A 23046-nucleotide genomic window follows, 5' to 3' on the forward strand; every position below is an offset into this window, starting at 1 on the left:
CAGAAGAATGTGGAAACGCTGTTGGCGATGAGGTAATTAAAGTCTCTTATTTGTTTTTCTTTTGACTTAATTGTGCACTCATGCAGCCAGCGTGTTTGAGCTCCCTTGAGATTCTTCGGAAAACAACATATCAAAATGCTCATGAGGCAAGTCAGGAAAAAAACAGAAGCTGACATGCAGTATTGAGCTGTCAAGCCTTCAGTTAGCAGATTACCGTTCCTGCCCGAGCTGAAATGATGCATTATGAACAGGCTTTGGTATGAAAACAGCAGTCAGCGAGACAGGAACTTAAACAATTGTTCAGTAATGAGACAAACACACCTTGACAGCTCATAATGGAGGATGGCAGGCCTGAGAACACAGCTGAGTGAAACATTCAGATTTATCTCCAGGCAGTCAGACCACGCTGAGGGGACAGAATTTTGTAGGTTTGACAAATGTGTGGACAGTAAAATGTGCACGCAGATTTAAATATCAGCTCACATCCTGTAAATAAATATTTCCATAGGGACGATGCACCGAAACATCACCTTAATAAAAAAAGAAAAGGGGAATATTTCTACTGAAGGACACTAAATTCTGATCACACTCTATTTTCTTTTTGTGTATGTGTGTGTGCATCATTGAACACACACATAATGCATTTGATGTCCTTGCAGGGTGATATGCTCGTGCGCACTATTTGACAAATCAAACTCAAGGGAAAAGAGGAAGCTGGAAGAGGAAGCTGGGTGCAAGTGTAACGGATCTGTGTACAGATATAATAAGAGCCCTGTCTCAATCTGAGGGGGGGGTTCCTGCTATCTTTGCAGTAAACATTATTGGATGAAGTTACAGAAATACACAGAACACTAATATCCTGCTTTAATATAAGAAAGTCATCTCTCATAGTGCTCTATAGCTCCGGTGACGGTGCCAATCTGTAGCTTTAAAGCACTTTATCTACAGATACAGTATACGGTGAAAAGATGTATTTAGTCAAGAAGCTGAGGAATGACTTGCCTGATCAAATAAGGCTGGCTGAGTCAGCAACCCTTCAGTTTGATTTGTCACACGAGCATATCTTATTAAAGCTTATGTGGGTTTGACTTTTTTTTTTTTTTTGGCTGTAATGTGGTTGTGAATGGCAATAGCACCTGTGTGACCCAGACCGACTTTTTATCTAATATCGTCAACACATCAAAAGGTATATGCGGCTATTATGAAAGATATCTGTCTTTAGAGCTAATTTAATTAGCATTTAGCTTCCTAACAGACTAAACTAAGATGGTGAAGTGAGTAAACATTACAGTCAGTGTGACGGATTGTCAGCTTCTCAGAGCTACGAGCATGGCTGTATGCACGCAAGTCTCGTCTTTTTAGATTTTTATGCCTCTGCCTACAGCGACAACTGTAGCCGGAGGTACTGTATTTTCAACGTCTGTCCCTTGGCAGCCTGTTACAGTACGTACACCTATCAGCCACAACATTATAATCACTGACAGTAGAAGTTTATAACACTGACCATCTTGTGACAATGCAATGTTCTGCTGGGGATATTTTTGTACCACCAGGCATGTACCACCCACCTAGACCAGACGAGCCAGCCCCACCCCATACCAATGACACTCCTTGATGGCAGCAGCCATTCCCAGCAGGATGCAGCCTGAGACAGGCACACACACAAAAAGAGGTTTAGGAACAACTCAAAAAACATGAAGAACAGCACAAGGTGTTGACCTGGCCTCCAAATTCACTAGATCCCAAACTGATCAAGGGATGCAGTGGAACAAGCCTGATCCACGGAGGCCTCTCCCCTCAACCCGTAGGACCCAAAGGCCCCCACTAACAACATTCTGTTGTCGGACACCACAGGACACCCTCAGAAGGCCCATGTCCATTCTCTGATGAGTCACAACTGTTTTGTAGGCACAAGGGAGACCTTCCACAATATTAGGACATAATGTTATGGCTGATCGGTGTATGTTCATGTGGCTTGGGCTTGGATTCAGTGATGAAGAGATTAGGTTTCGAGGGTCAAAGGTCAAGGTGCGCGACCCGACAAAACACATATGTGGACCTATTTTAAGCAAATGAATAGGATATCTCAGCATCAGAGTGGGATGTCCTACCTGGTTGAGCGAATGCCCAATGAACTGAAGTAATAGTGTATTATTTGGAAAGTGTAATGGCATAATGTGTTACTTTTTTAAAGTACAGTCAGCAGTCCATACAGCAGCTAATGCAGCCTGGACATGTCCGTTTTTATTGTTCTGCTGTAAGACGTCTGAATGGAGTGTATTTAACTGCAGGGGATTTTCTGTTGAGTTGCTTTCATATGTTTAATGAGCGCTACATGGTGCTCATACTGTAGGATGTTGAAAAATCAGTAGAGCAACAACTGTCATATATAAAAGATATTAGAAGCATACGTGTGGATATATCATCTGTTGGACAGTGGACTGGAAAACCTTGGATTACCATAAGGAAATAAGCGCAACACAAGTCAGTAGGACACTTTGGCCAATAGATCTTTAGTTTTTTCAAACTGATCTCAAGCTTCCACCTGGACTCAAGGATGAAGTGATCAGACTTTGGAGGTCAAAGGTCACTGTGACTTCAGAGAACACGTTTCTGGTCATATCCCAAGAATTTATGTCCGAACCATGGCTTTTACAACGTTTACGTAACTGTATAATGCGATAAAATGATGAACTGGTGATTATTATTATTATTATCCAGAAGGTCAAAGGTCATCCTCTCATCACAATGTTCTACAAAACCACTTTTTCTAATCTCCTATAAATTCTTCAATGTTATACGACTCTGGACAGATGTACTAGATGGAAAAAGCAACTTGACTGCTGTGTGGAGGCATATAAAAGCAATGCTGTAATTATACTTCTGTTCATTTCTTGGAAGTAATTTTGCTAAAGAAAAAAATGACTTTATCTACTTGAATATGAAACTGAAGGTTTTGTTTAATTGTATCTTGCGCAGAGACGGTTTAGTTTAGAAATACTACTTTAGATTATAATCACTTTGAAGGCTGCAGAGTTAAAAGTCGTCAGTGAACTGCTTTTTCTTGAACTGGAGGAGATTTTCTGAAGCAGTAGCCACAGTTGCAGCTTATCCTAACCCTCTCTTCCCTATCTCTCTCTGACTGCCCACTCTCAGTGAGACAAATTCCTTGCATGGTCTGCCTCTGTCACTGATGTTGTGAGCTGAACTTCAATCCGAGAGAAAACAGGATTAGAGTCTGGCCCTGGATATGGCTTTACCTCCTGAAGACATAACTGTGCTAAATACCACTCAATATGATCCTATTGTAAGGATTGACTAACCGGGAGATCTGAAACTCTTTTCTTTTGTCGCGGAGACATGCCACTGTTGTCAGGTTCTCATCTTGATACGTGTTAATGCTGAACGGGTGAAAAAAGGATGGTGTCTGCTCGGGTGGCACACGGTGAGTCTACGCCGCTTCTGCCTTCGTGCTAACCGCAGCAACGTCAGTCCACTTTTGTCTCTCACTGACTGACTCATGGCTACCTGCAGGCCAAAGCAGAGGGAACCGTGGGCAGTCGTCACGGCTTGGTGATAGAGGGTAAAGGTGAAACAGGACCAAGAGAGGAGGAGGAGGAGGAGGACACAATAAGATTGCAGAGGTTCGAAAGCAATTCATTTTAACATATAAGACATTAACCTGTATTAAAGGAAAAGGCATATACAGATAAGACATCGTTCTGACATTCCCGCTTGCGTGAGGTCTTTCAAATCATTCTGCCATTCTTCCTGGCGTCTGTTCAGCGTGTCAGTTTGATGTTCATCAGGTCAGCTCAATCCTTTGAAAAAAAATCACTGAATGATCACAGTGCAAGCGGTGAAAATTCGTAGCACTGGAGAGGTGAAACGGCGTGTTGTGTAGCATTTGACATCAAGTATTCCCGTTTGTCTCTGTCACTCAAGGTGCCTTGTGAGATGATATTAAAAAAAAAAGAATAAAACAAATAACACTGTGGTGAATATCTGCTGTACAGCACTGTACTTCATGACTACCGCTGAATAATAAGCCCTGCCACGTTAGTTTGACCTTATCTTCTCATTCTAGACTAGCTCTCCTCTTAGTTCAAAGGGAAGATCAGAATCTCTCCGCGGTTGCTGAACATCCATGAGCTGCCCCGCTCTCCCGATACCCTGCTGAGAGACAGATTGCACCCCGGTCAGTAGTGAATTGTGATATTAACTAATGTAAATAATGTATAAAATAACAGGCTGGGGTTCGATTTACAGACCTGACGGTAGGCCGGCGGTTTCCAGTCATTCCTTTGTTGAGGCAATCTGTGATCAAATAAAAGTGGCGGAGGAGGAAAAGAAGAAGCCTGTATGTCCTGGTACAGGCGCTCATCTCTTACATCTTCATACAAATGGCTCTGAGAGTCCGCAGGGAGATGGATGACATCTTGAAGAGCACACGGAACACATGATTAAAACATAAATATGGATCATCTTTCAAATTTAATGTACTTGAATAATCGCTAATGGCAAAACCATTTGGTACAAGTTTAAACTAGGACAGATATAGAGCCTCGTTGGCTCCAACTGTGTCACATCGTGGCTGTGAGGTGTTTACTGTTCCCTTGTTTACTATTTGCGTCTTACCCAGCCTGCGCGTTTCCTCGGGGGGTGGACTGAGAGGCGGCATGTAGTCACCGGTGGGACAATAATAATGGGGATGTTCCTGGAAGTGGTGAAACAGTTGTGATAGCATCATATCAGCTTCAACCTTGACTAACTTCCTTTAAATAATGGCAATTCCAAATGTTTTCCTTTAGTGCAGAGTGGACTCTGTGAATTCTCACAAAGGTGCTTGAGCCAGTTTTATTTCTGGAAAGATTATGTAAGTATACAACTCCAGATTATATAATAGGTTTGCTTCTATCCTATTTTAATTTCATTTTCAGGATTTCTGGTAGAAAATAAAAATAATTTGGACAGTTTTCATGGAAACTACAGAAGATGACGGAAGATGAACTCCCTAACAAAATGGGTGAGCTGTTTTCAATACTTCGTCGCACTAGCATGTGGGCAGAAATCTTGCAGGTGGACATCAAAAATTAGGCCCAAATAAATCAAATAAAAAGCCATTTCCACTCAAGACTAGATAACACACCAGATGTATACTTTACATCTGAGGTTAAATAAGGGGTGACGTGAAGTCCCTCCTGACAGCACAGTTATCTGTTTCCTTTTACCCCACTAAACAGTTTTCTTCAAGGTTCAAATCCTTGCTGGCCTTTTTAAAGCACAAAATGATAATTTCTCAGAGATCAATGTGTATTTTGAATGCTAATTGAACGCTGAGGTATTGATCTATGTTCCATCTCTGTGCGCAGCAAAAGGTTCCATTAGTTTATCTATCCATTTTCCTTGTTATGGCTGAATTCTCCACTTCCTCATCTGCCAGGTCTCCTCACCCTCGGCCTAACCTCTTTCCTCGGCTCATCTGTTTATTCAACCTTCTCTGTGTCTCTGCATATTTTTTCAGTTGCCCTTTTCTCTTCCTCCTCCCACTCCTCTCTCTCTCTCCCTCTCCCCCCGTCTCCCCCCTTCTTACCGCCGCATAGCTCTCGTAGACATTGCTGTCTGCTTCAGACCCCGAGTCAATGAGGAGGGTGCGCTGGGCTGCGGTGTTGATCTTTTCTTTGCTCTCATAGCTATTGGAGTTTCTCACAGTTGATTGACTTGACCTGCATGGAGAAATCAGATTATGTCATCGACATGATTTGTTTCTCCGCGAGTGGTAATAAATAGTCCCCAGTGTGAATTAACAGATTCGAAGCACTCACCGCACAACTTGTTTCTTGCATACATTACGTTCTTTATAACAATGAATTATGTGGGGTATAATGCAGGATTGTGGTGCAAGTTTGATGCCACTAATATAATTGATATTGACAGAAGCTTGTTGTTTTTGCCTGCCTGGCTGTTTTCAGCCAATGGATCAGGTCTCACAATTACAAGAGTGGATTGGATGTGTGTATCTTTATTACCACCACTGCAGGGCTTAAACCTACCCCTCCTCTTCATTCTTTTTCCCATCCAACGCACTGCCTCCTCTACCCCCTGCTGGGGAGACAGAAACAGGGGGAAAGAGGCTTAGTGTCAGGAAAATTAGAACTTGGAAGAAAGGAGCATCATATCCTCGGCACTGAAATCGATCAGAGCAATAAAAGGGCCGTAGAGTGAGAGTGAATAAAAGGCAAGAGAGCTGTGACAAAATTCTATGCAAACAAAAATCAGAGGGCAGAAGAAAGTGGGGAATGAGAAATAAAAGATTGAGAGGAAGACCTTGACAGTTAGACCGAAGAACGAATAGAAAGAGACAATAGGCGAGATAGAAGAAGGACACAAAGCTTGCAAATGAGATAAGAGATAGGGATGAAACAGAAGTGACAGCTTTGAAGAATGAATGTGGTGGGAGGCTTAGAGAATGAGGGAAAGGAGAAGAGACAGGATAGACGGAGGGAAAGAGGGACGCGGCGAGATGAGGAGAGAGCGAGTTGCAGAGCTGACAATGGCATCATGGTTCAGTGTAATCGCTTTAGAGTTTTGTTAAAGATTCAGAACACTACAAATGACAGAGAGCGATAGGAGGAACGCCGCTAACACCCGTGGATGAGAAGATCATTACAGCTACCTGTCTGCCTTTGCCTCTTTTTCCACCTCAGTCCAATGAAGCAGCCTAGCGAATTCAACACCAGCAGGACTCCAAACACCACTGTAAGCAGTACAGTCCAAAAGGCCGGCAGTCTGCTTAAATCTAGTTTGCCAAGCAAAACATAAAAAAACATTAGCTCAGTGCATCCCAATGAAAGATAAAGAGTAATGGAGTAATGGAAATCTGTGAATCTAAAAACTGACCTAACCAGTCTCTCTCTTGCTTTTATTGATTAAAAATTAGCTGAAGGGACAAAGCATGGTTGGGCACCATGACAGTCACTAATATTGTAGAGCAAACATTAAAAGTCTTGGAGGCGCATACATTAACATGATTTAGCCAAATGAGGCTAGCTGCTGTGCAAACAGCAATTTCAAACTGCCCTTAAGAGATCTTCCAGGTAGTTGTGTTAAAAGAATTACTCTCTGAGTCTTCATCTGATGGGGCTTCTTCTGACGATGGGCTCTCTGTAGAGAAAGAAGAAGAAGGATATCATGAACACACTGCTACACATAATAAACTCATGTTAAATGTATTCTTGTTGTACAGTTCAGCCATTTGGGGTTACTCCAAACTGACCCTTGGTGGTGATGGTCAGTACTGCATTGTTGTCAGCATAGTCACTCTCCCCTATTGCATTGCGGGCATTGACGGAGAAGTTGTAGGTGGTGACAGGCTGCAGATCAGTAACAGTGAATGTTGCTGAACCGGGAGGAAAAACGTCCACGTACAGGAAACTGACCGATTGATCCCAACGGTATCTGTCAAACAAAAGGGCCTTGTCAAGTGCGTATGTTTTGAATATGAAAGCCTTCGGCCGAAATCTTTTCTTGCCTCTTCACCTTATACGAAACCTTTGCCGCAAACCCCCGTCGAAGCCAGGGATCCACTCCAAAGTGACCGAGTCGTGGGTCACGCTGACTTGGCGAAACGATGAAGGGGGATCTGGGTGATCTGTGGAAGGAAGAAAAGAAGAATGGTGGGGGAAAAAAAAGAAAAAGAAATGTGTTCTCAGCTTTGTGCAGGAGCCAAACACTCAATTTGCAGTGCCTTTAGGTGCTAATAAATTCAGATATGTGTCATTATATAGCTGAGTGATTATATTTGCAGACTGTGATATAACACACGAGGCGCAGGCGTCTATAGGCTTGTGCCTCCCTCTTTACTACAGAGCTGTTATAAATAGAAAAAATTATTTAACTAAATATGAGTGCAGAGATGATGTCTTACTTGATAGAAGAGGAATAGGAGGAGAAACTCTTTTAAATGTTTTCATTTTGCATCAATAATGCCGCTGTAAAACAAAGTCCTATACATGCCAGAAGGAATGATGGTAATGATGGTTTGCCTCAGAGAAAAATATCTGATATTTGGAAGCACTTTTTTTTTTGTCACTGTAGAAATATTGTACGATTGAGGCTGACTCAGTGGTCAAGACTCTCTGACATCTTTTTAACATGATTAATATGATTAAAAAGATGTCAGGGAGTTTTGACCACAGTGATCATCTCTCCTGCCTGCCCGATGTCATTTCAGTATTTTCCGGAGTGAATGATCACGACTCACATTTTAATACTTCAGATGATGTATGAGTCAGCCTGAATCGTACATATTTATAGCACAAGCTTTTTTTTATTATTATTTTATTTCATTGTAGAAAAGCTCTGTATGTTTGTCTTGCTTGAGGTTGCACTTTGTTATACGACTGATCAGGAAACATGAGCTGAGCTTTGGCCGAAAGTGACTGCTTTGTCCAGTTCATCCAACCAAAGACACGTAATGAAGGATGAAGCTTCTTGATTATTATCAATATTAAGCACAGGGATCAAAGCAGGCTATTCAGTCTAACACAAGGCACTACTTCAGCCTGGGTAGTGAAGGGAAAGTGGATTATTTTGCATTTGGAGCATAAAAAAAAAAAAAGGATGGTGGTTTTGGGGGCAGAGGGAGAGATAGTCGAGGAGAGAAGGAGGAGAGATAGTTGAGTAGCAACATAAGAAGGAGATGCTCTACTCGTCTAAGGCTCCAGGCTGCAGCCCAGTTTGCAAAGTAAATAATTCCCACTATCAGCTCCACTCATAAGATTCCAGGGCAAAGGGGTCAGCCTTATTTGGATCGCGTCTCCTTCAAATCCAAAAAGCACCATGCTAAGAAAAAAAAAAAACTCTCTCTTCCTCTCGGGCTCTAAAATGATAAGGAAGCATATAAAATTTATTATCACTGCGTCAGATTAATTATGAATATTCACTGCTTTAAAAAAAAAAAAATGACGGGGAAAAAAAACACGGCCAATATTGGATTGTATTTTATGGTTTTTATAGTAAACATTAAATGTGTCCAACGAGAGCTGTGGGCTTTTGCTGAGAGCTGGGCTGCGTTGATAATGGGTGGTGGTGCACAGATACACGGGTAGCTTGAAGGTAGAAAAGTCGAAGCGTGCCAGGAGAGTAAAGCATATCACTGCCGCATTATCTGAGGAACGGAGTGAAGTAGTGCTATAGGCTAAATGATAAGGTAGAGATAGGGCGAGGGAATAAGTTCACGTAAAAGGCTGACTTTAAAGAGCAACAACTCTCTCCCGTTTAGAGGATTCAGGATTTTCAACGGCCCTCTGAAACTACTGTAACTTTGCTGAAAAAGGCTGATAAACACTGGACAAGGCAGCACTGACGGAGCTATTTTGAAATGCTGCCTAATTAGAACTAAAGGAAAAAGTGGTGCTCTACTGCCAAATATGTGGTGTGGATAATCCCTATTTTTTTGTGTGCTATAGCGACTGACTTCAATTATTTGGCATTTATTTAAAGCAGCCGTGGGTGAGTTTTGGCCACTAGGGGGCAAAATGAGTCCAACAAAAAGACCGACGCCTACCTTTCGTGCTGGTTCTGTCTTCTAACGCTCTGTACTTGTCTGGGTTTATAGCTTATTATATGCTCGACTTCCTAACAGCGCTTAATTAGCCTCTCTCATGTGTTGATACGAAACCAGAAGACTCCACCATACTGTGTTTGTGGTGGTACGATAACCAAAACATTTTGAAACTAAGCTGAAGGATCAAGACCTTGTGGAATGAGAAAATTCTCCTTCATCTGAAGCTAAATAAACCATCTAAAAAATTCTCAGTCACAAAGGTGAAACAGTGTTGTTGTTTCAGCGCTTGAAAAGTGAACATTTTGGGGACACGTGGCCTTTGCAGGACATTGGCAGTGGATGTTGTGATGTGTTGAGAGAGCTGCAGACTCCCTGAGACACACATAAACAGAAATGTTCACGTATACAGTACTTGTGCTGACGAGCTGGATGTCTAGCTTGTCTTCCCCAAGTGAGTTGCGAGCGGTGCAGCTGAAGGCAGCGTAGTCCAAAGATGCGCTCACATTTACCACTCGAACTGTGCTAGTGTGGAAGGACCCCTCCCTCACCGTCCGCTCCTCATACCTGCAGCACCCACACACACACACACAGAGAGAGAGAGAGAGAAAGACAAACACTAAGCAGACAGGCTGCAGGGATTGTGATGTCCTGCAGATTGGACTGTGCCACCCAATTGTACACATCAAAGAAGTATTACGCAGGTATTTGCATAGTGAATAGCTGAGCAGATGCACACAATCTTGATTTTGTAGTGAAAATAGCGAGGGAATAGCAGAATAATGCATCTGGGTGGAGCCAAATCTTATTGTTAATGCTGACAAAAGCACAGTGAACTACTTCCTTCAGACCTGGGGTTTTCAAAATCCATGAGTACACCGTTTTTTTCCCAACAGAAGTCGACAGGAGGAATGCCTTCAGCCCGACACACGACCTCAGCTGTAGTAGTGCCATCCCCTCTACTTGCTACCTTCCTCCATTGTGGTCCTTTCTGAAGCTCTGGTTTGACTACACAAGACAAGAATGGCACGGAGATTATTCATGCAGACGCCAGACACAGCACAAGAGTGAATGTATGTGTTTATTCATTGACAGGTTCACACATAGGCGTACGTCTTTATAAATAAGTCTCTGTGAATCTTTTCGTCCCTTCTGACACAAAAAAAATATATATAAATACTATGAACTCACATTGCACTACCAGCTGCACATTTACACTGGCAGGGAGTGCTATGCCATTACTGGCTGTGCACTGGTAGAGACCAGCATGAGCCCGAGTCACATCACGGATGGTCAGTAGGCTTGATTCATTTAACTGGGTCTCCTCTCCCATCTCCACCTCCTCTTCACCCTGCGGAAGACGGATTGAGGGAGAATAAGCAGAAGACAGCCACTATCCCTCAATACCCACTCCCCTCCTCCTGGGTGACTGATCTGCACCTGTCTCGCGGTGCGAGAGCAAGACAGGCAGGCGGTGAGGGAGAGTTGAGCCGGACACCATAAGGGCTCGGGGTCTGGATCGCAAGGGCGTTCAAAACAAGCTTTAAGGACGGAGAAGGATAATGCCAAAGGCTGGAGAGCCCCAGGAAAAGAGAAAAGGAGGGGCCGTGCAGGTTGAAAGCGGGACACACTCTATTGCCAGGGGGCGGGTTAGACCGGAGAAAGCATCAGTAGATACAGAGACCACGCCACATTGACGAATGTGCCCTTTAGTCACGCAGCAGTAATGAAAGCTATTTTTCTGGATTTGGGCTGACTGTGGAGCAGGAAGAGGTGGGGTGGAAGGATAGTTAGAGCCGGTGAAATATGGCGCATCTGTGCATTTACAAAGGCCAGTGATAAACGGTAAGAACAGATATAATAATAGAAAGAAAGCCAGATAAAGTAAATGTGTTTTTGTGGATAAGTGTGTGTGTGCGTGTGTGTGTGTGTGTGTGCAGCTCTCACCAGCCATTTCCAAGAAAACATGTCGGGTATAATGGGATTGGCATCTGCCACACATATCAGGTCTGCTATTTCCCCTAGGTTCACAAACACAGGGTCTTTCTCTGCTTTGACACTGGGAGCATCTAGGAGAAAGAAAATGGAACAAGGAACCTATATCAGCCTCAGACTAATAATTTCACAACCCATTAAATACGCACGCTTTGTTGCCACAATTACTCTTACACTTGTTTGCCTTCGAAAATATGCATAACCCCATTGTAATCGGTCTCTGTGCTTTGGATACAATAACATTAACCTCTCTATATGTCGGAGCATTACAAACACTTTCGCAGGCAAACTGAAAATTGGCCATGTGACCCATAAAGCCCTCCAACAAGATCCCCCCCCCCCCCCCCCCCAGTCCCTCCCCCTCCTCTGATTCCCCTCTTCATCCATCAGTTTATCTCTTTTCCCTGTCTGCGAGTCTCCTCTTCTTTTCTTTGTTCTCTTCTACCTCACAAGCTTTTTATACTTCCCAAGGGTGCCGTCTACTCGCAACTATCAGGCCATTAGCGCCTACTTGTCTAAACCTATGTTTAGTCTTGAAAAACAGTGGTGGGAAACACCAGCAAGACAAGGTCCTCTGGGTTTGAGGGAACCAACCATGTTGGCCTCCTAACCAAGGCCGACGTTGTTAAGTGGGCTACACCGCCACACATAAAAGCTACGACAATTCGCCATACATAATGAATACCTACAACTGTCAAGCCCAGTCAGATCAGGATGGCGGAATCCATTAGGCATGTACCATGGGCTTTGGTGAATCAGGCAGACCTACATTTTCAACACTCCCATTATTAAATCATCAGTATCGGGGCAGAGGGCCAGGAGCTTGAGGCTGGGCCTGGGGCAGCAGTGGAGGTGGATGGCCTCACACGGAGGCCTAATGAATGAGGCAGTTTTGATCGAGAGAAGCAGAAAGTCAGTGTTGTTGTCTGAGCGTTTCATCGCGTGTGTGTGTGGATGCACTGCAGAAGCTGATCCTTAGCAGCTTAAGCACATTCGAAATCATGCAAATCTGACATTTTAAAATGTTATGAAAGAAGTTTGATTGTGTGATTAATAATAAAAAAAAAAAAGTACAGTTTCAGTATTTTCTCTCCAATTCTCTCCTTTAATCTTTTGGCTAAATTACCAAGGGTAGGCACTAAGAGCTCATTTTATTAATCCCTATGAACTAGTAGTTAACTTTCAACATCAAAAAAAGGTATAATTGCAACCTTGCAATATAAAAATGTGCCTGCGTCTGCTCATGCATTATCTGTGCACAGGGTCTTACACTGAACGTCCAGCAAGATGCGGGTTTGGTTAACACCTTCCTCATTTGTGCACTCGACAGTGTAAACTCCAGCATCTTTCCTTGTCACATTCTTGATCTCCAGTGAGTAGTCATCTGACCAGTGGTTGCGAAGATCCCCCTCTTTACGAAAACACACACACACACACACACAGAGAGAGAAGCACACACACACACACATGCAAACCAATGTTAAATTAAGTATTCATTACATGCTCATCAACTGCATGTCCTCTGGCCACTGGTCTCTAAGGGACATCTAATCCTGCATTATTGATTGGCCTGGCTGGATTCCCACATCAAGCCAACAATAGGCTGCGTGTGAGAGACACCTTCTATACCGCAACACTCAAAATGTAATAGGTGGGTTTCCACATTCAGGATTCAGTCATTTTATGGTGCCGGCTGCGCATAATGGAGCTAACAGAGTTAACAGAAAAAGGGAGAGGGTGCAGCAGGGCCTTGATGACACCAGCCGGGAGGAGAAGCCAGGTTTAGAATCGTTGTGTTGTATTCAGGGAGACAGCAATCCTCATTTAGACTGCATACATTAGAGCCATAATGAGAATCACATTTGGCAGGGTCCCATGCTGGCTAACCTGCCATGTTTTATTCAGACCCTGAATGGCAGAGCTGAGTGCTTACTTGCTGGCTCAGCTCAACTAGGACCTGGTTTATAGAGCCATCACACAGCCCTGGATCACCTTTGACCAGCTTCTCGCGGCGGCGCTGCCAAACGCAGGAGACCTCCTCTGGGTTAGCTGAGACCAGCAGTGGGATGGTTGCCATGTCGTCCTCGACCACCTGGACCTCCGTTGGCTGGTCTGGGCTGAATTCTGGTGGGTCTGACACAGAGGCGGCACAGAAATACAGCTTTATAAAGTTGAATTTACACCAAAAATACACGAGCGGAGGCATGGATGCAAACTCAGGCCCACAGATTGACAAGCACCAAAAAGAGTGTGCACAAAGACACAAAACATGTTGAGCATGAAAGCACTAAGAGACACTAATGAGAGTCAAACCAGTAGAAAGTCGACATCCCACCAATAATTCCAGATCTAACCAACTTCACACACTTAGACGACGGGGGAGTAAGGCAGCGCGGGAGGGAGAGGGACAGGCATTAAAACGACGAGTGACAGTACTGTTGTCCAACTGCAGCTCTGCACAAACACACAGTGACATTCCTTCATGCTCATACACAGTACCGAGGCTTTGAAGCAGTGGCTGGCTGCTGCCTGTGAAATGGCATCAAAGACAAACATGGCCATGCAGCAAAGCAAATGCACAATTAGGACACACTGCCGCAGAGCTCAACAGACACACAAATCACAACAAAGGTTTCCAGTAAACAAAAAAAAAAACTGCACACTGCATACGCACAGTGCAAAAGTACACCGGCAAAGCAGTTTTAATCCACGCCCTTTTTGATCTTCAGTGTGCATCATTTAAGAATTATGCAAACCACATCTCCTGGTCACCCACCAGAAAGAAAGAAGGATGCAAGCAACCTGAAAAAAGGAGGTAATTAACATAGAACTCAACCTCTACTTACAAAGTACATTGAGTTGGAAGAAAGTGTTGGCCCCTTCTGCCAACACAGGGCTGTAGGATTGACAAATAACCTTCTGGTTGTGATGCTGTGAACTCAGATTCAAGGACAGGGAACTGTGCACTGAAACACCACCAAACTGAGACTTTCTGGGCGCCTGGTCGACTCCCTGCAACCTAGGAGACAATTAGATTCTATTAACAAAGGACTTCAGTGCCATTCAGTGAATTAGCCATATAATTTGCAAGAAAATCCAGCATCGTCTGTTCTATCCATTTCAGTCCCTTGCCAAACCTGAGTGGGCCTATGATCCAGGAGATGTTGGCCACGGGGTTACTGCTTCCAGCCTGGCATTCCAGGGTTATCATCTGACCCCGACGATGTACCTCCTCTTCGGTGGTGATCTTCATACTCACTGCTGTGACTAAAGAATGATGAGATAAACAAGGAAATCCCATCTCGTCATAGTGATTTAAAGGTTTCAGCTAACAATCTATGGCACTGTGTTCAAAAGCCAGATCCATTTATCGGGTATTGTTCTCTCCTCTTAGCCCAGCTATAATGGAATAAAGGTCAAGTGGTGTTTATGTCTCCGGCCTTACTCACAATGAACCGTGAGCTTAGTGTACGCAGAAATGGCCTTCTTTGCCTCGTTTCTGGCATCGCAGCGGTAGGAAGCCATGTTATCACTTGCAGTCAGCACCAGGACCAGCTCCCGAGCGACGCCCATGTCAAAGGACGTCTGCTTCAGTGCATCCGTTACCACCTTTCCATTCTAAAACAGGAAGGAAGGATGCAGAGCAGTGCATGCTGGACATACTGTACAATGCAACACAAACAGTCGTGCATATGCTGTACACTCTCACCTTGAACCAGGTCAGAGTCCCAGTGGGATTCCCTCCACTGGAGAAACAGATGAGACGGACCGAGGTCCCCGAACGAAGAGGGACATCTTGAGGTGGCGCGTCAATCCACACATTCTGAGGGGGGTCTGTTGTAAAATAATTGACAGATGGAAGATTAGTGGCTGTTTTTTTTACATTTCACACGTTTAGTTAATTTTAGTTAAGCAATGCTCTTAGCAGACGTGCTGTTTATACTGTATTCAGAGATCATTACTGGCTTCTTTGACCCAAAGTCAGTTTCAATTCTACATATCTCTTTCTTTTTTAAACTGTGTTCATAAAACTTTTTCTCTAACACAAACATGAAAAAGCAGCCTTGGAAAAGCCAGAGGAACATTTTCTGCTTTTGTTCTTGACATTCAGAGTTGAAATTACAGTTGCTCTCCTGAACCATGATCTTGTGCACTCGCACTTAAACATAGACGCACATTTCTTTTTATGCTAAAAATACAACAGCTTAAGAAAAACTAGACTCAAAATCACGTACAATAGACAATGAGATTGCTGATCTGGGTTTTGGAGAAGTGTGTTCCCTTGTTGAACGCCTCGCAGGTGAGCTTCAGCCCATCCTCCTCCCGGGAGACCCGGTGGGTCATGTTGGACATGGTTGTCATCCCACCATTGTCTCCCTGCAGACACAAAGCACACATGACGTTCGCGTCGCGGGGGGTGGGAGGGACGGACAGCCTTGGTCTGTCATATTCAGTTGTAGGAGGGAGAGGGAAAGGAAAAAAATCGGAGAAAAACAACCCACACTGGTTTGTCTTGACGAATACAGATGGCAAATTAGCTGCTGTAATAACTGATGTTGTGCATGGTCTGTGATAAATAAGCATATTCATCTGACTCCCCCGCTTTGCACACCGTTATAAATTGAGCAAAGTGTCATTTTGCACCTGCCCGATACTGTTCATGCCTATGCAGCACATCTGGTTATTAAAGCTATTATTGTGGTGATTACTGTAAGAGCCACAGTCAGAAAGACGAACAAAGACTCTGGACAGGGGCGTCAGTCTTCATTAACCTCACACTGTTTCACATGCATTAAAGCTCACATACAGCACACTGAGTGCCTTGTGTAAGATCAAATGGAAATGCTGCTGCCAGATGAATAAAGAGCTTGTTTAATAATACTCATCTTCTGTGTCAGCTTTTATTCACTTTGATCTTATTAGCACACACAAAAGAGGAGACGAGCAGCAGAATACTCTTTTGGAATCGGCTGATTCATTTGCAAAGCTGCAGTGGGCCTATTCAGAGACTGCTCATGGTCATACGCTTTTCTTTCATCTAGAAAGGTTCATATGAGGTCAAATATCATACTGAGGATTCTTTTACTTCAATGGGAGACATTTTTAAAGATTTTCTTTTTTTTTTTTCTTTTGTTGGTACCCTAAAGGTAAGCTTGACTAAAGGGAAATGTTGTTTTTTTTGTGCAACTTTCATGCCTGTTGTCTGATGTTCACTACAAAAAAATAAAAAAAATAGAATAAAATAAACATACACTTTTTCAGGATTCTGTTTAAACTGCATGATCGCCAGACTTCAATTGTGCCTTATTATAATACAGCTTATTTTGATGAATTTCAGCTTTGTTTGTTTGCAAATGGCGTGCTGCGTAGCCCCACCTCTTCCATGACGACAACAGTGCTGTTGAGCTCCTTGTAGCCCAGCCACCATCGAATGTGGACGGGGGGGTTACTGGAGGTGGCGTAGCAGCTCAGGTTCAAATGTTGCCCCTCGATGACGGTTAATGAACCGAGCAGCGTGAGCTCCGCGGGCTCGACTGATGCACAAGCACAGAAACGCAGGCAAACATACAGAGAGAGAGAGAGAGAGGGAGAGAAATCTGTAAAGCTATCGCCCCACGAACAGTGCATTCAACAGCTACCTATTCTGATCACAGCGGCAGCGCAACTATTTTTGGATGTGAAACACAGAGGTGTATCAAGGGTGAGAGGGAAAATCACTTTGAGTGGCAACTTGTTTTCTCAGGGGGGTTTTCATTGTGGTTTCTGAAGTCTGCTTCGTTTTAACCAAAGGGGGAGACAGGGTACAAGTGCTGCAGGCAAAGTGATGCAGTTGTATAAAGCCTTCAGGGGAATACAAAGGCTGGGGACTGAGCTGGCAGACTTGGCGAGGGAGGGGGGTCATGTATGTAAATTCCACATTTGTGTCGATCCCGTACGAGACACCAAGAGGGATGCATCTGTGCACGGCACATGCAGCGACTGCTGAAATTATGCAGGTGCAGTATGGTATAGGAAGCATATTCATATTTCACCAGTCTGTCTTACTCTCTTCCCTCCAGCTTCTGCCAGGGCCTAGAGCGCAGTCAGGCAGTCAGCAGTTCATTTTCAACATCCTTGAATGGATGACTGGGAGGCATGGCTCCAGCACCCGTTGGGGGCTTGATGAGGCAATGGAGTCCTGCTGTAACTTCAGCCACATTTACATAGCATGAGCAAGAGATTACGGAAAGGGCTGATCCTAATCATATTTCCATAAAATGGGAGAATCAATCAGACAGCATTTAAAGCTCACATTGTCTGGCTGTGCAGAGGAAATCAGGCTATTGTTAGACTCAGTGCACCAGTGCTGCTGAATATTAATTCCGTATTTGTTTTATTGTTGCTGAAACAAACATTTTATATGCAAAGAGAAAAGTATAATCTATTAACCATGGGCGTTACTGACGCACCAAGCGTAGCCTTTAGTGCCTCAGGACTGTGCATTGAAGAAACTCAGCTGAATTAATGCAACAGCTATGAAAGAGAATGCAGCGATAATAATCTGGAGGCAGTCGGAAATATGGGCGGCAGACATAATAACCATTAGTTTCATTAATGATATTAACATTGCAGTTTTTGCTGGGACAGCAAAAGAATTGGTTTTTGGAGGTAAGACTTACTACATAGCTCTGCCTCATGTCCATATCTTTAATAACCCACAATTAGCAACTCCCGCCAGGGCTTTGTGTGTGCGTATGTGTGTGTGTTCCAGCACTGTGCACTGTATTAGGCATTATCCTCACTCACAGAGCACAGTTATTTTGCGGCTGACAGACAGAGGTGATGGGGACACCAGATTGACGCTTTCGCAGCACAGCTCCGCCTGATTGTCAGCGGGGGTGATTTTCAGCTTCAGGACGCTGCTGGACTTCTGCGCCACAATGTCCTCTTCCCAAGTCGTGGACAGAGCTTCTCCATTCTGGCAGACAGACGAACACGTGAAACTCAGAAAAGGAAACAGAATGTTCGAATATAGTTGCAAGGTCACATATGGTGCAGTCAGTGGAGAACAGAAGCTACCAAGAATGGCACACTTGTGCTGCAAGTTTTTAAACGAAAATGCCTCATCTTGCCAGAGTGACAGTGTGTCGCAAAGCTTCCTTAACAGATGGCGCAGGAGATTCACCTTAGTCCAGTGGAGAGTGGCTAGGGGGTTTCCACCCTGAGACACACAACGCAACACGAGCGTCCTCCCCGCTTTGACTTCCTCTCTCTCCAGACCCAAAATAACTGGAGGCTGAGGCGAGACTGTCAGGAAATGAGAGACAAAAATAAAAATAAATTTGACAAAGGGAAACGGCACGGAAGGCAAAAACTAAAGAGGAAAAGGCGAGGCAAGGATATGGGTAGAGTAACGCAGTGAAAGAAAGGTGGACAGTGACCACCAGTAGGACAATATAAAAAAGAAACCGTAATGCGATGAGAACACTCTCTGCGGTTGAGTAGGAAGCATCCTTATTTGTTGAGGCAGGGCCAATAAATTGGTCACATTCAACATGACTGTGGGATAAGAGGTCCAGATCTGATGAAACCATTAAGTATTAAGGAGGCAGTGAGCTGGATCCGATCCATAAAGCAAAATAACAGATGTTCAAACAGTAATAAGGCAACGTGAAATATGAATAAATTACAGCCTCCTTGAATAAAATATACGCAGTAAAATAAATTAGAAGAGGATGGGCCTTTGTTATTGCTGCAATCAGTTTCAGAGAGCAGACTGCAGACCCTGGGCCAGCATGACAAATTGCCACCTTGCTAACAATCTGGCTGGCTGAAAATGGCCACCGCGCTGGCTTTGATGGGTTGGCATACTGAGTAAGGCTGCAGCGGTGGTCCCAAGTTCTGCAACATTAGCACTTTAGCAGAGAGCACATGTTGTTTAATACGGAGCGGGGAGAGAGAGGGAGGGGAAGGGAGAGGCGCTTACGGTTATAGGTAATTGTTAAAACAGGGCATCTAATGCGGGGAAGCATAGATAGAGACAAACGTTAAGGTGTCTAGTCAGCCTGTGGATAATACAGCAGATGAGCTGGAGGGAGCACTCGCTGCTCAAAGTGTCAGCAGGCATGCTCCACTTTAATCAACAACGTGATTTAGTTCTGGGAGAAGCAGGTGGGTAGACTGTAAGGCCTCAGCAATCAATTACTTCAACTGATCAACAGGGTAGAAAATACTAAACCTGGTGTAATAAACAGGAGCTATGCCGTCACGCTGTTTATGCATTCAGCGACAACATCTTTCATCGTTGCCTTGCCAAATAAGAAGAAAAAAAAAATACAGAATGCAACGAGAGGCAGAGACATTATGTGTGTCAAGCTACCTTTGTGTTCTGCGGCAACGGTTTTATTATATAATGTCACGCAGTTTGTGATAATAACATGAAAGAAAAATCAACAGAAACTGGCTTCATTTCCTGCATCAGTGGATTCTAAATTTAATTTGGGCAGATGAGCACAAATGTTGCCCGGGCTAGTTTTTGCAGAATTTATTATTATTAACTGTAGTGGCCTAAGCTTCCCATATTCGTTATGATAATGTTTCTTAGTTAATGTGTTTTGATTAACACTGGGGAAATCACTAAGTGTGTAAATAATCATTTTGAGATTAGTCAATAAAACAATCATTTCTAAGTAATGATAATTTAACTTCCAGTCGGTGTATTGTCTTACAGCTAGCAACTGCAGTGGAAGAAAATAGGTTCTTGCTTCGGTCGTATCAGTCTCTGTCCAGAAGGGGCTGTCATGAGAAGTGGATGCTCAGAAGGTTGCCCCAGCTGAATGCTGTTTTGAAGTAGGTGTGACTTTGCCTTCAGGTTAAATGTTTTTCCTTGGACCACTAACACAGACCAAGCGCGCAAAACCCCATACCCTTGGGCCTCCCCGAGGTTGGGTTCCAGCGTGTGCTTCTACATGAGAGTGTGTTTTTAAGAGAGAGGGGGGTGTTGACTGTCAGTCTACAGACAGGTTTGGACACTCACAGTACACACTCATGGTCATTGTGGTCTCTACGGGATGGAAAACGGCACTGTTCTTGGCATGACATGCCAACTGCCTCCCATTGTCGGAGCTCAGAGCGGTGACCCTTAAAGAGAGACGAGAGGAAGTGAGTCGAAATGTGCAGGTACAGATTAGATTAAAATATGGATTCCGTTTGTCATACAGTATTTGACAATTGGTGGAAGAACTACTGAGATAATTTGTAAATGCAAAGATAATGCTTTGATATATTACTATAAATGTTAAAGGGCAACTACTGTTTTTTACAACCTGGACCTTATTTCTGGCATTAAATACGATCGTTTACTCACCCATATAACTTTGGTGTTATTTTGAGTCGTTGGTCAGATATTTAGATCCGCGTATATCCATATAGTGGGAGTGACTGGGGCACCGCAACACAGCCTCTAAATAACGCATTATCTGCCGCGAAACACGTTCATTTCACCAATATTTTGTTATGATAGCTAGTGCTATTCCCCGTCGAGTCCGGAGTTACCTGTTATCATCATCCGGGGGCTGTAGATTGACCTACTAACCTCTGACCTGGATGATGTCATCTCTGAGCACCGCGTGGCTTGTAATTTGCTACTGCTAATTTTTTGCAACACGGCTGAATATTTTTCCGATTCTGAGGTTGTGGACGACGACTTTGTTTATGATGGACGTCCTTACTGTTTTGAGCCAGAGTATACGGCTCAAAAAGAGGACGCGGAGGCAGAGAGAGGAACAGCTGGCCAAAGAACAACAAACCGATGCACATCCGCGAATAGATAACAGGTAACTCCAGACTCAACGGGGAATAGCACTAGCATATCATAACAAAATATTGGTGAAATGAACGAGTTTCGCGGCAGATAACGCGTTATTTAGAGACTGTGTTGCGGTGCGCCAGTCACTCCACTTTATGGATATACACGGATCTAAATATCTGACGAACGACTCCAAATAACACCAAAGTTATATGGGTGAGTACACGATCATATTTTATGCCAGAAATAAGGTCCAGGTTGTAAAAACCAGTAGTTCCCCTTTAAACCCACTACTTAAGTAAATGTATTGAGTTCATAAGACAAAATCAAAAGGGTAATGGGGTGATTATTGGGATAGAACAGAGGAAAAAATAAAGTCCTGCCACAAATATCTCTAGTCAGTTTTCCAACTTATATTATTATTAAACAGTTATCTGAAAGTAACCATCAGATAATGAAGTGGGGTAGAATTATGAAGCAAGGAATATCAATAAAGTAGAAAGTACAACACTGTCCTTGAGTAAATACAGTCTATTCAGTTATTTTCCACCAATGCGTTAGGCCACATTCAAGAATCATGTGACAATAAATTAAGATAATATCCTTTAAGATAAACCTTACAGACAAAGAAGCCTGGAAGACAGACCAACTTCCCCACCGTCATTTTTTTGTTTTTCGTGAAGTTGGTCTGGAACTGCTTCGTTGGGAACTGATTATGCTCCAGTAAAAATCTGCCAGGCCAGCCATATCATTTTATGCAAGGATAGACAGAAGGGTAACAGTGACACAGTCCTACAGGTCATTTGAGCACTGTAGAGCTGACACGCCCCATACTAAAATCCAAATGGCGTGTTACCAGACTCATACTCTGATAACAATACAATAACGAGTCTGGCTACAATAGGCTACAGACAAAGGTCCACAATGGACTCATTCTTAGCCTGGTTCTCCTTTTCAGTTTATGTGTCCTACATCAATAACTACAGTACACTGACAGCTGTAACAATCACACATGGCCCGCTGCTGGGTATGCTCAGTGTGACTATGAGGAAGGAGCATCAATATTGCTTAAAACCTCGGCTGTTCTGCGAGGGAGCCAAACAACACTGCAGCTCCTCTGTACCAATGTTATCTCAGGATATGACAAGAGGTTATTATCTTTGACACAGAGGAGACATGCAGGATTAATCTATGGGCCTGTTTTAATGTATAGGCACCTGGCAAACCAGCGAGGATCGGATCCGTCTGGCTGCCGGAATGCAATTTTGTGCATTTGACAGAAGCTAATTCAATCGCACAGTGCCAAGCAGCAGTTCGCTGTGTGCAGAAATTCATTGTGCTCACTAAGACAGAAGGAGAAAATAAGAGCACGGTGAAAACAAGGCAAACAAGAAACACAGGGCAGACTTGGAGAGATCGAGCAGTCTGGTGAAGAGAATGAGTCTGGCAGGCGGTTGAACACATACGTTACTTCAGCATGCCTGTTCAGAAGCTTATCCTTTGAGCCAGACACGGTGAAAGACTCTGCACCTGTCAGCTCAACTCCATCTAAAAGACACAATGGGGGGATGGCGCAGAAAAGGGAAGAATATACCGTGTTTGTGAATATGTTCATGTGAAGTAGAAATATCAATATTATTCCAAAAGTGGAATATGATAAATATGTGGGTGGTACAGCAACAACACCTACCTGGATGAG

General features: G+C 43.7%; 1 protein-coding gene across 1 annotated transcript in view; it reads right to left on the reverse strand.

Annotated features, from left to right (window-relative positions):
- Positions 1–3634: 3634 nt before the first annotated feature.
- Positions 3635–23046, reverse strand: part of nphs1 (NPHS1 adhesion molecule, nephrin) — a 37119-nt gene continuing 17707 nt past the window's right edge. Inside the window, exons 5-29 of the mRNA XM_084556197.1 lie at positions 22814–22895; positions 20577–20680; positions 18726–18847; positions 18347–18518; positions 16937–17094; positions 15796–15937; positions 15270–15394; positions 15010–15178; positions 14698–14827; positions 14407–14579; positions 13553–13693; positions 12831–12971; positions 11513–11634; positions 10757–10916; positions 10417–10573; positions 9981–10132; positions 7540–7651; positions 7277–7458; positions 7120–7164; positions 6677–6799; positions 6054–6105; positions 5594–5726; positions 4639–4717; positions 4272–4438; positions 3635–4176 (exon numbers count right to left, since the gene is read on the reverse strand). Coding sequence (XP_084412323.1) covers positions 4084–4176; positions 4272–4438; positions 4639–4717; positions 5594–5726; positions 6054–6105; positions 6677–6799; positions 7120–7164; positions 7277–7458; positions 7540–7651; positions 9981–10132; positions 10417–10573; positions 10757–10916; positions 11513–11634; positions 12831–12971; positions 13553–13693; positions 14407–14579; positions 14698–14827; positions 15010–15178; positions 15270–15394; positions 15796–15937; positions 16937–17094; positions 18347–18518; positions 18726–18847; positions 20577–20680; positions 22814–22895 — 3236 coding nt within the window. The 3' untranslated portion in view covers positions 3635–4083. The remainder of the gene's footprint in view (positions 4177–4271; positions 4439–4638; positions 4718–5593; positions 5727–6053; positions 6106–6676; positions 6800–7119; positions 7165–7276; positions 7459–7539; positions 7652–9980; positions 10133–10416; positions 10574–10756; positions 10917–11512; positions 11635–12830; positions 12972–13552; positions 13694–14406; positions 14580–14697; positions 14828–15009; positions 15179–15269; positions 15395–15795; positions 15938–16936; positions 17095–18346; positions 18519–18725; positions 18848–20576; positions 20681–22813; positions 22896–23046) is intronic.

This window comes from Chelon labrosus (assembly GCF_963514085.1).
Source record: "Chelon labrosus genome assembly, chromosome: 12".
In the NCBI taxonomy this organism is placed as follows: Eukaryota; Metazoa; Chordata; class Actinopteri; order Mugiliformes; family Mugilidae; genus Chelon; species Chelon labrosus.